We start from the raw sequence: 14,274 nt of genomic DNA on the forward strand, positions 1-14,274 counted from the left end.
GGTCTACCCCTGCGAGCGCGTCTACCCTCATTCTAGGGCGTTAACTAAATAAATACCTGATAGCTGAATTGAATGATTAATCTTGCGAAAAGGTAATGAATGAACGAACGAGTGATTAGTGCAGCTCAGAGGGCCTACTCCGAAATTCACATCATCCCTCTAAATCTCGTATTTAATAGTTAATATAAGTCTTAAGTAAGTGAGCCGTGGTGGCCGAGTGGTTTGACCTATGGCCTCTGAAGCAGAGGATCGTGGGTTCAAACCCCGGCTCGCACCTCTGAGTTTTTCGGAATGCATGTGCGGAATTACATTTGAAATTTACCACGAGCATTGACACATCTTCCAATTTCCAATAAGTCTTAGTGGGAATCAAAGAGCATCAAAGATTTTACAGAGCGTCTCCTGCACAAAATTGTCTCTGGCGTTACAAAAAATCGTACTTCCAGCAAGATATTTCTTGTTGGGAATGGCATGCATCATCTGCGAAAAAACATTATTTCCACTTTACAATTTGCGACAGATGGTGGGTAAAAAGTTGATTTTAGGTGGGAATTGTTTTAGGATGTAGGCTATACTTATCGCATTATTTCAATTTACTCTTGCTATTAATTGTGTCTGTATGTTTTTCCCCAATAAAGAGAGGAAAAAAAATAGATAGGAGGTTGTACTCTGCAACCTTACGGCACACCATAAGCATTTAGTTTGATTATGGATTTGCGAAGCCCCCGCAAAAGCTAGGCGGACCCCTTTGCACACTGTGAATGGCTGCTCTAGTAACTATAAGTACTGTATCTGTCAATGTCATTATGTTTTTTCTACGATTTGGTTCCACATTTGGGTCACGATCTAGTTGGTTCGATAGTACCTATTATATCTTGCTTTCGGTTACGCCTTTAACCCCTTTAATTATCAAATTTCAAAAAGAAATCCATACTAATATTATTAGTGCGAAAGTGTGTTTGTATGTTTGTCCATCTTTCATGTCGAAACAGAGTTTATGGACCAAATAGTGACTTAAGCTACTTTTAATCCCGGAAAATGCACAGTACAGTTCCCGAGAGAACAGCGCGCGACAACCGTATACCGTATTACACGCGGGCGAAGCCGCTGGCAAAAGCTAGTGTTTTTTAAATCGAATCGCTCATAGATTCCATTAATATTCTTGTAGGTGTTACTGACGGTATTTCTCTCCGACCGCGCGCAATCTGAAATAATTGAATGCTTAGCTTAATTAAAAATAAGCGTTACTATCACGGAGGTGATAAAATATTGTGTTCGAGTGCTCTAGAGATAAGTAAAAAGGTGTAGGTATGTGTACATGTTATAGTATACGTCCGTTCTCCGAGACCGGACGACCTGATAGGCGAATTTCGAATTTTGCAAAGTTCGTGTCGTTTCGTCCTTCTAAGACTTATCATCATCCCAGCCTATATACATCCCACTGCTGAGCACAGGCCTCCTCTCAGAACAAGAGGGCTTGGGCCATAGTTCCCACGCGGGCCCAGTGCGGATTGGGAACTTCACACGCACCATTGAATCGCTTCGCAGGTTTGTCCAGGTTTCCTCACGATGTTCTCCTTCACCGCAAAGCTCGTGGTAAATTTCAAATGTAACTCCGCACATGAACTTCGTAAAACTCAGAGGTGCGAGCCGGGGTTTGAACACACGACCCTCTGCTTGAGAGGCGACAGGTCAAACCACTAGGCCACCACGGCTTTTCGACGTAATAAACACGTTTAAAACACGTTTAAAAGATTAAAGTTCGCGTTCGACATACGATGTCGCGCGTGCGTGAAAAATATGCGTGTTGCCGTTCGGGAAGGTTAAATAAAACGGTTTAAGGTGCGACCACACTGCTGCTTAAAAAACGGCGACGGTGCGGAATCGCAGTGACGCATCGTATGCGCACCGTAACAGGATTATGAGACTCCACTGTAAAAGGGAAAGATGTATCATAAATGTTAGATGCTTGATTCGGAACGTAAAAAGGTGACGTCAGAGAGAGGGAGCGAGTACTGTGTGTGTGGGTCTGTGATCGAGCAGAAAAACTGTAATTGTACAAAACTGAAATGAATAAAGAGTTTTCATAAAAACCAACATATAAATGTTTAATTGATACAGTTTTTTTGCATGCTTTCCACACCGCTGCTTAAAATACGGAATCGCAGGGACGTGCCGTAAACGTTAGGACTTTACCGAACAGCGGTGTGGAGAGCGTTGCGATAATAAACGGTGCTCATATACATACGGTGCGTCACGGCGATTCCGTGCCGTCACCGTTTTTTAAGCAGCGGTTTGGTCGCACCTTTATTTAAATGGGATTTAGTGTCATAATCCATTGTTTTAGACTTTAAGACGCCTTTTAGAAATGCGATAGATACGAGAACTTAGGCGCAATACTAAGGCACTTGTCCCACCGCCGACGATGAGCGAGAAGCGAGTAGGGCGAGTAACTAGAAACGAGTGGGCGAGAAGCGAGTGTAGTTTTGTCGCTGGCTGTAAGCGAGTGTTCGCGTGCGACGGGCGATTACTCGCTCCACTCGACTCGCTCGTGCGGGGCGGCCGCCAAGCTGACATCGCTGAGCGAGTATCTATAGCTCAGCGAGTTTTATAGCTCTTGTCGCTGCGACAAAAGATGTAAGAGCGAGTTCTCGCCGACAGTGTGAACAGCCAGCGATTAACTATTAATCTCTTTTACTCACACAGCATCTTATATCTTTTGTTCGTTTCTTGAGCGAGCAAAATAGTCGATAGCCAATCGTTTCCTCGCTGGCGGTGAGACAACTGCCTTAGGCCGGTAATACACATGCCTGTGCCCTGTAGCTTGCACGTTTTCGTGTCTTAAGGCCTTGTTCAAACCAAACTGATTGTCAGCTGCCGACGTTACGCAGTTTATTGTATTTCCATACATACTTATTCACTTTTTCGTTCACATCTAACCGACAATACGTTATCACAGTGAGCCTGCGTACATTCGGCGGCTTACAGTCAGTTTGGTTTGAACACGGCCTAAGTCTTTAAGTGAAGGAAGATTGACGTGTCACACACAGCGGAGCGAGCGAAAATATCTGACCCTGTACAGTCAAGGGCAAAGATATCGACACGGCCAAAGTTACAAAAATATGTATACACGACTTTATGCACTGAACATTAAGGCCGTGTATACATATTTTTGCAACTTTGGCCGTGTCCGATATCTTTGCCCTTGACTGTACCTACTACGAAGTGCAAAATTCGAACCTCGTATCTTGCCGTCCCGCTGTCGCTTATATTATTTAATACGAGAGTGAGTGGGACGGCACGACACGAACTTCGATTGTCGAATTTCGGAGTACTTAGCCCCTCTGACACGACACGTCCTACCTGCCCCAGGATTAAACGCTATGATGTGTCGATATTGGTGCTGGTGGTATCCATGGGGTCACCATGGAACCTTTTCAAAGGAAAAGTCATTACGATTTTATTTATTTATTCCTCTTAATGGCGGCCATAAGGCTTGGGCCAATGTCAGTTAAATTAAAGATAAATATATTCTTCTTATGCATGTTGTACGGTGATTGTAGTTTTTGCAACTTGATAGCAAAATTCCAGAAACCACGCGGAGACAACTTGCGCATTAAAAAATGTCAGACACGAGAGCAATATAGAATTTTGTGATCACTGTTCACTGTTAAGGTTAATCGCCGCATAAAACACTATCAAAATTATACTTCAACTAGCCAAAGAAGCAGAAATACCAAAATTAGATATCGTCTACATCCGCCATGTTCGAATGCTACAAATCGAATTACGATTTTCCTTGTTAATTAATGCGATGTCACTATGACGTTTACTGTGTAATGGTTCCATTGTGGCTCATGAATTGAAGTCCTTGACCGTACGTGTGCGCCCAGCACACGTGGGGACGTCTATTTGGAGTTTGGCGACTTGTGATGTGAAACATGACATTTTGTTTAATGGTGTATATGTGTGTGTGTGTGTGTGTGTGTGTGTGTGTGTTTTTTGTCATTTTCTATATTTTTGAAACATGAATAATATATTTGAGATTGACATAGTAACAAAAAGAAGTATAAAGCCGCATTTACATAAGTCTGGCGTCGAAAAAAAAAATGAAAAAATATTTTTAGGGCCTCTACCTCCCCTAGCTAGACGTAGTGGGGTCATTTTTTCTGAACCATCCCTAGATTTATCGTTGGCTAGGTCTTTAAAAATCATTGGAGGGTTGTGAAGACGATTTTTCGATTCAGTTATCTGTTTGCGAAATGTTTATAAAAAAATCGTGATGGTTGTATAATTTAGAAGGAAAACTAACGGTTAGGTTTTCTTAATAATGATTAGTAGTTTAAGAGTAAATAGCAGCCTAACCTAAGGTATAAAATATACCTAAACTTGGAAGATTCCAAACAAAATGCAAAATTGCTAGAAAAATATTACTTGACTTATACGTAACGGCTACGCAGCTACGGAACCCTATGTCGGGCGTGTCCGACACGCTCTTGGCCGGTTTTTCATGTTATACTACCCACTGCTGGGCAAAAGGCCTTTTACCCGCCATTCTTGCCATCATTAGTTTTAATTGATGGCTATTACTTGTCTCTTTCTAGCGCCTGGAGCTCATGGCTGACACCTCTCCTGCTGGGTATAGCTGCCACCTTCCTGTACCGCTACCTGTTCGCGTAACGGTCGCCAGCGTCGCCGAGTCGCCACGATGTCGCTAAACAACGCAAGCTTACGCCCGCCGCGGGTAGCGGGGCAGCCGACAAACTTTTTTCCCACACCTCTCCTTCAGAAAAGTAACTTTTCCTCCCTGACGAGAGAGAGCAAAGTGCAACTTTTCTGTTCAAGGCTTTTCTAAGTATTTTATAGCAAATGCCATTTTTTGAAGTGGATAATTGTAAAGCCACGCCATTTTCTATGCTGGTTGTTCTTTGTTTTGAAATAGGAGCATGTTGGTAGATTATATGGTTCAACAATATGTCGGAATATTAGAGAAGTTCTGTGACTGATACGAGTACACTGTCGAAGGTCATTAATTATAAAAAAATATAACCAAAAGCAAAAATACCCCAGATTGTTATAAAATTACTAAAATTAGTGATGTGCCGTGCCGGATACGTAGCTGCGGATAGCCGAAAATAAGATCTTATGTAGGTATCTGTTTTCTTTTTAGGATCTAGTAACGGATTGTATTTAAAAAAAATACTTTAAATATGTAACGAAATAGCAATACGTGTATAGTAATTTTTTTGAGGTGTCCCGATCTCGTTAACAGCCCACCTTTCGAACAAAGCCATTGTATTCTATTACGTCCTCAAATGCACAATCCTCAATGAGGGCTATCGTTTTTTGTCTCACTAGATGGCGCACTGTTGCGTGAGGTTTTTAAGTATGGCTTTCAAAGTCTGTTATTACGGGCGTGAAAACAAAGTTTAGATTAAAATCATATTTAATACACCTTAAAACCGTACCATAAAAATGTCGAGCATGCCACAGTGTTGCATAGTCCCCGTTTTTTTCGGAAAAAAGGGAGGACAAAGGTTTCCGAAAGACAAAACTGTCTCAAAACAAAGATATTCATTGGCCCGGAACGCATATTTGCCATAACTAATTTCAGATATTACAAAATATTCACACAATTATTCTAATTATAAATAAACCCGCGTAGCTCACTCAAAAACTATGAGATTTGACATTTCGGAGACCTCACGCTACACTAGCGCCTCTAGTGGCGAATTCATTCGCGATAGCCCTCATTGAAAATGAACGGAAATATATAGCTCATTGAAATTACTAGTTCATTTGAAACAAAACTTTGTTTGCAGATAATATTTTTCAAAATTGAATGCGTCGGTGAACAACTAAAACGTATTATTTGCGAACGAGTGTTTATTTTAAAATACACTTTCTGCTCTAGACAATAAAGTCGTTATTTCAATGAACTATTTTATATTATATTTCAGTTCCTTTTAAACTGACGATTTTGCGGTTGAGGGCACAGTATAATACAATGGCTTTGTTCGAAAGGTGGGCTGTTAACGAGATCGGGACACCTCAAAAAATTCATACTATACCTAAACTTCAATACATTTTACTCCTACTATATTTGGTTGGTATGTTCAGGGGCTGCTTCTTCACTCTCGACAATGTGATAATATACTTATATAATGTCTGTGATCTTTAATGGCTCTGTTTAAGGTATCAGTGGTATCACTCGCATAAACTATCAGAGACTTATCAAAGAGTGGTGAAGCAGGACCTTAAATATCGTATATTTAATGTCGTCAACTGCTGCAGGGCTACTACGAAATACGAAAATCGAAGTTGGTATCGTACCGTCCCGCCGACGCTTATATTATTTAATACAGGAGTGAGAGGGACGGTATGATACGAAATTCGATTTTCGAATTTCGTAGTAGCCCTGCTGATGCTTGTTACATGACGTAGCAGCGCTGAGCTAAAAAGTTAAGGCCCGTAACCACGGATTTATGTATTTTTTTAATCCGTCACATCACTACAATAATGATGTATTTTACTTATTCATACGAGAATTATGTGTTAAGGGATAAAGGAATTTATATATGTTATAAGTGAATAATTAAAGTGGGTAGCGATTAAGTGGAGGAAATATTTGTTGATAATTTTGCCTTTTGTTTTGTGCTTTCATTTGGGACTTGTTTTAAAGTTATTTTAATACGGAAATGTGGATAGCTATCTTATATCTTAATGTTTTTCTGTCGTGAAATGGCTGTTGCAGAATGTTTACTACAAGTTAAGTACAGTGCCACAAACAAAACTGGCCCCGATGTCCGTTTAATTATTTTATAATTAATTGAGATGTAATCTGATTTTCCGGGTTGAAATATTTTTTCACACCTCTCCTTCAGAAAAGTAACTTTTCCTCCATGACGAGAGGGAGCAAAGTGCAACTTTTCTGTTCAAGGCTTTTCGAAGTGTTTTATTGCAAATGACATTTTTTGAAGTTGATAATTGTAAAGCCACACCATTTTCTATGCTGGTTGTTCTTTAATAATATTTAGTTTTTTTTTTAAGTTTCTTCATGCTCGGTGTGAAAAGTTGTATGAGCCACTCGGGAGCAAAATTATTTTCATCTTGGGCGTTAACACTTTAATCCCTCATTACACTCAGGATTCTATTGTAGAATCCTTCGCTACATTCTGGATTCAATGTACGCCCTCGCCGTAAATACACCATTTTGCTCCCTTGTGACACAAATAACTATTTTTATTGCAGTTGTGTTATGGAATTTTCGTTAATTGAATGAAATACCTTATAGGTATGGTTGCTGTACTTGGTGGTATGTACTTGGTATGTATGTGCACTCATTATAACGTTTTAAACTTTCGTGATTTTCACTCATAGTCAAAATACCACCAACGGGACTTATCACGCTAACATACACAAGTAATATTTACCTCGACGTTTCGGCAACATTCCAGTGGCCGTGGTCACGAATAGACTGAAGTGTGGGGTGTCAAGTCTGCCTAGCAGCGCGAGTCCTTCGAACTACCCGCACTTGATCACTAATTACCGGCACTCGTATCACGAACTACCCGCACTTGGTGTGATGGGGTGACAAATAAAAATGACAAAGATAATTTTTGACAACTTTTCCTCTTAATTTTCATTTGGTTAGCCCTTCTATTTTTTCTGTATGATACAATAAAGCTATACAGGGCATATATACGACTTCTAAGAGCTTAGTAAAAAAAATGCCTAAAATGTATTTTTCAATAAATTAATAATAATGAATATACAAATATAACTACATGGTAAGGTTCATTATGTTTGAATTGATTCATATCTATTATTTTCTTATCGCTTTTGTGTCATATACGGCATACAGTATCAGTATAGTACTAGAGAGGAAATTTTTGCATGTTAATGTCACTGTATCGAATATCCTAGGGGTGCCTATACTATGTTGAAGACCTGGCACACCTCTTTTTATAGCAAACTAGCTTTTGCCCACGGCTTCGCCCGCGTGGGGTTCGGTTATCGCGCTCTGCATTTTTCCGGGATAAAAGGAACCTACGTCACTCTCTGGCCTATAAACTATCTCTATGCCAAAAATCACGTTGATCCGTCGCTCCGTTTCGACGTGATAGACGGACAAACATACAAACACACACAATTTCCCATTTATAATATTAGTATGGAGAGTAATACTTCCTGAGATTGTTTTTTTTGGAATCTTTTTGTATTTTTTTTATTTCAATTCCAAATTTTTACTTTTACGGTCATCCCATCATCATCCGCGGTCATTGACCAGCGGTGGTGTAGCGGTATAGCACGCGGTACGAAATACCGAGGACCTGGGTTCGATTCCCAGTGCTGGTCTTATTTTTCTGGTTTTTCGGTGCATCTATATTTCAGTTTGTATTTTCAATTTAGTAATACTTCCATAAAATTTTATTATCTTGCTAGCCTGCGAGTTAGGAGCTAACAATGTGACTAAAGCAATAATTTCGTAGATAAACATATAACAGTATGACGTGAGCGCATGAAATAATTTATTTTTACGTGAAAAACAATTTATTTATTCTATAGTATGCTTAAGGTCATTATGGAGATGTGTTCAATCAGGACCAACCGTAACCAACTAGGTTATTTTATAGGCTGGCATTTCATAGCGTTAATTACTTAATAAGATTTGTTCTTTTGTTTTTAATTTTTACGGGCATTTACTTTGTTTTCAAGCAAGTTGAATTCAAAATTCAAATTCAAATTCAAATGATTTATTCAGTAAATAGGCCGCAATGGGCACTTTTACACGTCATTTTTTTGAACTACCAGCGCTTTCGGAAAGACCATTATTGCCAAGAAGAATGCGCCGCAAGAAACTTGGCAGAAAGTCATTTTTTCAGCAAAATATAATTACAAATAAAATACTTAAAAACTATAATATTATACAATTAAAGAAAAAAAAATACAAAAAATAATAATACAGGAAATACAGGGATTTATGGGGTCCCTTAGTTACAATACTAAACACTAACTATATCTAAACTATATCTACGTTCAGTGGAAGTGTAGAATGCTTCCACCGTCATAAATTTTAAAATAAAAATAACAATAATTTAGTTCTGAAATATACATTTCAGGTCAAGTAACCATTAAGCTTTTGGGTTCCGAAGGCAAGTTCACGTCTGCCGCCCCCAAAGTTAACTCACACGCACTCATGTCATGCTCTGAAAGCAGAGCGGTACCGAGGGCATGGTATTGCTTCCGTTCCCATAAGCTCTATGGGATCGTCTTGGGAACTTTTATTCGAAACAACAGTTTTGATGCAGTTCCTCAGATTACTATCGAATTGTCTAATATAGTATGAAATCATGAGATTTCTGTGATTATTACGATATTTGATTATTTCTCTCTTGGTAGTTGTGGCAACATAATATAGGTAGAGTCATTCACGATGACGCGTGCCCTGATTCTTATTACAATGTCATTAATGTCTAATTTTGTCAGAATCACGCGTCTTCCTGCAGGGCTACTACGACACTCGAAACTCGAAGTTCGTGTCGTGCGGTCCCTCTGACACTTAGACTATTTAATACGAGAGCGAGAGATACGGTACGATACGAACTTCGATTTTCGAACATCAGAGTAGGCCGTCTGGATGGCACTAGGTATATGTTATGCCCGATGATGCCAAAGTCCCATTCAGTACTGACTAAGTAAATAAATATACTGAACCGTATTCAGTACATTTATTTCCTTTATCTACACCCATGTAGTAAATCCTCAATTATGCGTTCAAAAACCATAGGTAATAACCAGCATTACGGCATTGGATTCTATTATGAACACGGCTGTATCGTACATCGTTACAGCATTGGGGCGCCGCGACCTCGCGCCTAGTTAGAGTTAATGCAGGTCATTCTCAATGGTTCGCGGAACACATGATAGAGGATTTAATATATGGATATAGATACAGTTGCATAAAATACTATAACAATTTACATTGTGTCGTCCAATATACACATAATGTATAAATAATGTATGACTAACTCAATTTCCTCTCTAGTGGTGTGCTGTATTTATGCTAGCGTTTTGAAAGCGCCAATGAGGGCTAAAAGAGAGGCGAAACATCAATAGATGGCGTTAGTGTCGTGAGGTGCGTTTGACGTTTGCTTGCGATTGGCTCATTTAGTTATTTAACCAATCACGAGCAAACGTCAAACGGATTTCACGATACTAACGCCATCTATTGATATTTCTCCTCTGTGAAAACCCTCAATAACTTGTTATGGACTACGTATTAGGTTTTGATTTAACGATGTATGCGCTCGGTACGATCAACCTACTGCTCATATTTAGGTTCTTTAGGTTAATGTATGCAATTTCATCCCCAAACCCTAAACTATGCCATGTAAAGCTTTTTCCAGCGTATGTCTATTTTGCCATTTTGGGTATTTTGCCAGCACTGGAAAATGCTGCTGAGAATGGATATTGTATATTTTATTTTTGTTTAGTCATCGTTTAAAACTACAGACGTCACTTCCGTTCCATGGCCCTATAAGAACTATATTGTTGAAATGGACGGACATCTAAACATGTCATTGTTATTTGTGATTTTAAGTTTTTCTAATACTTTTATTCATGTTTGACAACTCGAAAGTTTATTTTGAGAATGTTTGGTTTAATGTACGTTCATGTTTCTGTTTAAATAATATGTGAGAGTATTAATATCTAACATAGCTAAAGCATAGCATATAATACAAATAGTGAGGTGCGGTGCGGTGTAGGGGAGGGCCGAGTTCCTTCCACGCAAAGGGGGTTACTACGACATTCGGTCACTCTCACTCTCTTATTCAATAATAGAAGCGTCGGCGGGACGGCAAGATACGTAATTCAAATTTTGCACTTCGTAGTTATATATATATATATAATATGGGACAATTCCAATTGACCTAGTCCCAAAATAAGCTTAGCAAAGCTTGTGTTATGGGTACTATGCAACGGATAAATATAATTATATAGATAGTTACATAAAGCATTAAGTACATATTAAACACCCAAGAACAAACATTCGTATTTTTCATACAAATATCTGCCCCGACACGGGAATCGACCCGGGAGCTCAAGCTTCGTAGTCAGGTTCTCTAACCACTAGGCCATCTGGTCGTCAAAAAGACACACAATATATATGTATATGTTAAGACAATACAAGGCCAGCATAGGAAGTTAGCGCCAAGACAAACGAATGTACCTATCCGCTGTTAGAAATGAATAGTTACGCCATGACTAAAGTTGTCGTTCGTAGTTTACACACGTCTTGACCTATGATATTTAAAATGAATTACCATACAAGTATAGGTAGTTTCACGATGACGCGTGTCGTGATTCTTATTACAATGCCATTAATGTCTAATTAGGACAAAATCACGCGTCTTCGTGGATGCCACTAGGTATACAAAACTCAGAAGGTTTGTCTTCAATTGTTTTAAGTTTTTGAATTACTTGAATTGTATGGGGTCAGTTCTTGGGGCCAAAACACGCCAAAGCACGGCATGAACTGGTTTATGTAGGTATTTCATATGCATATGTAGGTATTTAATAAGTATAGTTGCTGTAAAACAATAGTTTGCTTGTATTGATTATACCTATGACAGACCCGAGACATATATTGCTCATTAAAGGGTAAACGTCCACTTGTCGGTGTCGTACGCATCGGACGCATCGCACGCAACGGATCGTAGTATTCTTTGTATAGAAACTCATATAGGTGCGTCCACCTGTCCGCATCATGAGCAATACTAAGCGGATAAGTGGATAAAAAGGCTGTCACAATCGAGATCCTACCGTATACACCAGGGTTACTCAAAGTGGGGTACGCGAACCCCTAGTGGTTCGCTATTCGACGGTAGGGGGTTCGCGACAAGGTTTACGTGACTCCAAAAACCACCAGGATGCAAGACCCCTAACACCGCTGCGCCCGTGTGCAACGCAAACCCTGCACTATAGGTAAAGACGCCTCTGTAAATGAGATTAAGAAATCAGCTGCCAAGGCCAAGATCAATCCTGCAAGAAGCCATCTTGTCGCTGCTGCTCGACGCGGCGACTTGACGCTACTTTTTTGAGTCGCGGCAAATTCAAAATGTGGTCACGTGACCAGATTTATCGCTGCGATCGAGCGACGAGCGACTGCATGGGGGGGCACCAGGCAGCGACGCGGTGCAGCTCCGCCGCCTCCCTTAAGCGAATTCGCAGGCTCCACGCCCTATAGGTACGAAGAACGAGGTGCAAAATGCGAACTTCGTTTGCCGTCCGGCTGACGCTTATTTATATTATTCAAAGTCAAAGTCAAAGTCGAAATATCTTTATTCAATTTAGGCTATAACAAGCACTTGTGAATGTCAAAAAAAATCAGCCACCGGTTCGGAAAAACCTCTGCTGAGAAGAATCCGGCAAGAAACTCGAACTTTAATACGATAATGAGAGAGACGTACGATACGAACTTCGATTTTCGTAGTAGCCCCCCAGTTACTGCCAAGACAATACAAGTACGCCCGCTATCAGAAATTATTAGGTTATGTTAATCGATGTATCCCAGGTTTAATACCGGGTACTTATGCTGTGGCGACGACTTTTAAAATCGAGTTTAACCGGTACGATTTTGTTGGTTAATTTTTAAGTTCAGCACAAATGTATGTAATTCTAATGAGGGCTATCGCGTATGAATTCGCCGCTAGAGGCGCTAGTGTAGCGTGAGGTCTGCGAAATGTCAAATCTCATAGTTTTTGGGTGAGCTACGCGGGTTTATTTATAATTAGAATAGTTTTGTGAATATTTTGCAATATCTGAAATGAATTATGGCAAATATGCGTTCCGAGGCAATGAATGTCTGTGTTTTGAGACAGTTTTGTCTTTCGGAAACCTTTGTCCTCCCTTTTTTCCGAACAAAACGGGGACTATGCAACACTGTGGCATGCTCGATATTTTTATGGTACGGTTTTAAGGTGTATTAAATATGATTTTAATCTAAACTTTGTTTTCACGCCCGTAATAACAGACTTTGAAAGCCATACTTAAAAACCTCACGCAACAGTGCGCCATCTAGTGAGACAAAAAACGATAGCCCTCATTGCGTGTCCTTCTAATTAATTAATTTCGCATCTTGAAGTTCAAATACACGTTTGTTTGTCTGGTCCCGATTTATAATTGAATTTTATACCAGTAGTAAATAAGTATGAATATTTAACGGTTTTTACTTTTACCTGTAATTCCGCTGTAGATCCTATCCTACTAATATTTAGCGGCAAAAAATTTGGGCCACCCTTCATACAAAATCACCGATTCTGCATACATTTGAGGGTCAGATTTTTTCCCGCTCAGTATAATTATAAATTCGAAAGCTTGTGAGTGAGTATGTTTATTACTCACGCTGAAACGGCATGGACATCTGGAATGAAACGTAGGCTTTTTTTTTTTTTTTATTCCACTGGATGGCAAACGAGCAAGTGGGTCTCCTGATGGTAAAAGATCACCACCACCCATAAACATCTGCTATACCAGGGGGATTGCAGATGCGTTGCCAACCTAGAGGCCTAAGATGGGATACCTCAAGTGCCAGTAATTGCACCGGCTGTCTTACTCTCCACGCCGAAACACAACAGTGCAAGCACTGCTGCTTCACGGCAGGATTGCGGCGTGAAGTTTCCAATGCGCACTGGGCACGCGTGCGAGCTACGGCCCAAGCCCTCTTGTTCTGAGAGGCCTGTGCCCAGCAGTGGGACGTATACAGGCTGGGCTGGGATGATGAATCCATATTCACGCAATGACATTAGTACGTTAATAAAATAAAAACACATACATAGATTTCTCGAAATAGATTTTATTTAATATACCTAGTCGATAAATTAGCAAAACAGCAATAACACAAAGCTTATCAAGTAAAGATCTACGAGGTACAGTGCGCGCGAGTCGATGTCCAACGGGGTTTGGGGTGCGGCTCTTCTGCAGGTGGTAGGACCTTGTGCAAGGTCCGCCCGGATTGCTACCACCATCTTGCTCGCTAATCCTGCCGTGAAGCGCAAGCTTACACTGTTGTTTCGGCGTGGAGAGCAAGACAGCCGGTGAAATTACTGGCACTTGAGGTATCCCATCTTAGGCCTCTAGGTTGGCAAAGTATCTGGTGTTGCAGATGTTTACGGGCGGTGGTGATCTCTTGCCATCAGGAGACCCACTTGCTCGTTTGCCATCCAGCCAAATAAAAAAAAAAGCGTTTCCACCAATAATGTGTGAGGATGT

The 14,274-nt window shown here is 40.2% G+C and overlaps 1 protein-coding gene across 1 annotated transcript in view; it reads left to right on the forward strand.

Annotated features, from left to right (window-relative positions):
- LOC141438054 (cytochrome b5-like) overlaps positions 1-13,225 on the forward strand; it is a 42,350-nt gene extending 29,125 nt beyond the window's left edge. Inside the window, exon 4 of the mRNA XM_074101745.1 lies at positions 4,605-13,225. Coding sequence (XP_073957846.1) covers positions 4,605-4,680 — 76 coding nt within the window. The 3' untranslated portion in view covers positions 4,681-13,225. The remainder of the gene's footprint in view (positions 1-4,604) is intronic.
- Positions 13,226-14,274: the final 1,049 nt, after the last annotated feature.

This window comes from Choristoneura fumiferana, chromosome Z (assembly GCF_025370935.1).
Source record: "Choristoneura fumiferana chromosome Z, NRCan_CFum_1, whole genome shotgun sequence".
Lineage (NCBI taxonomy): Eukaryota > Metazoa > Arthropoda > Insecta > Lepidoptera > Tortricidae > Choristoneura > Choristoneura fumiferana.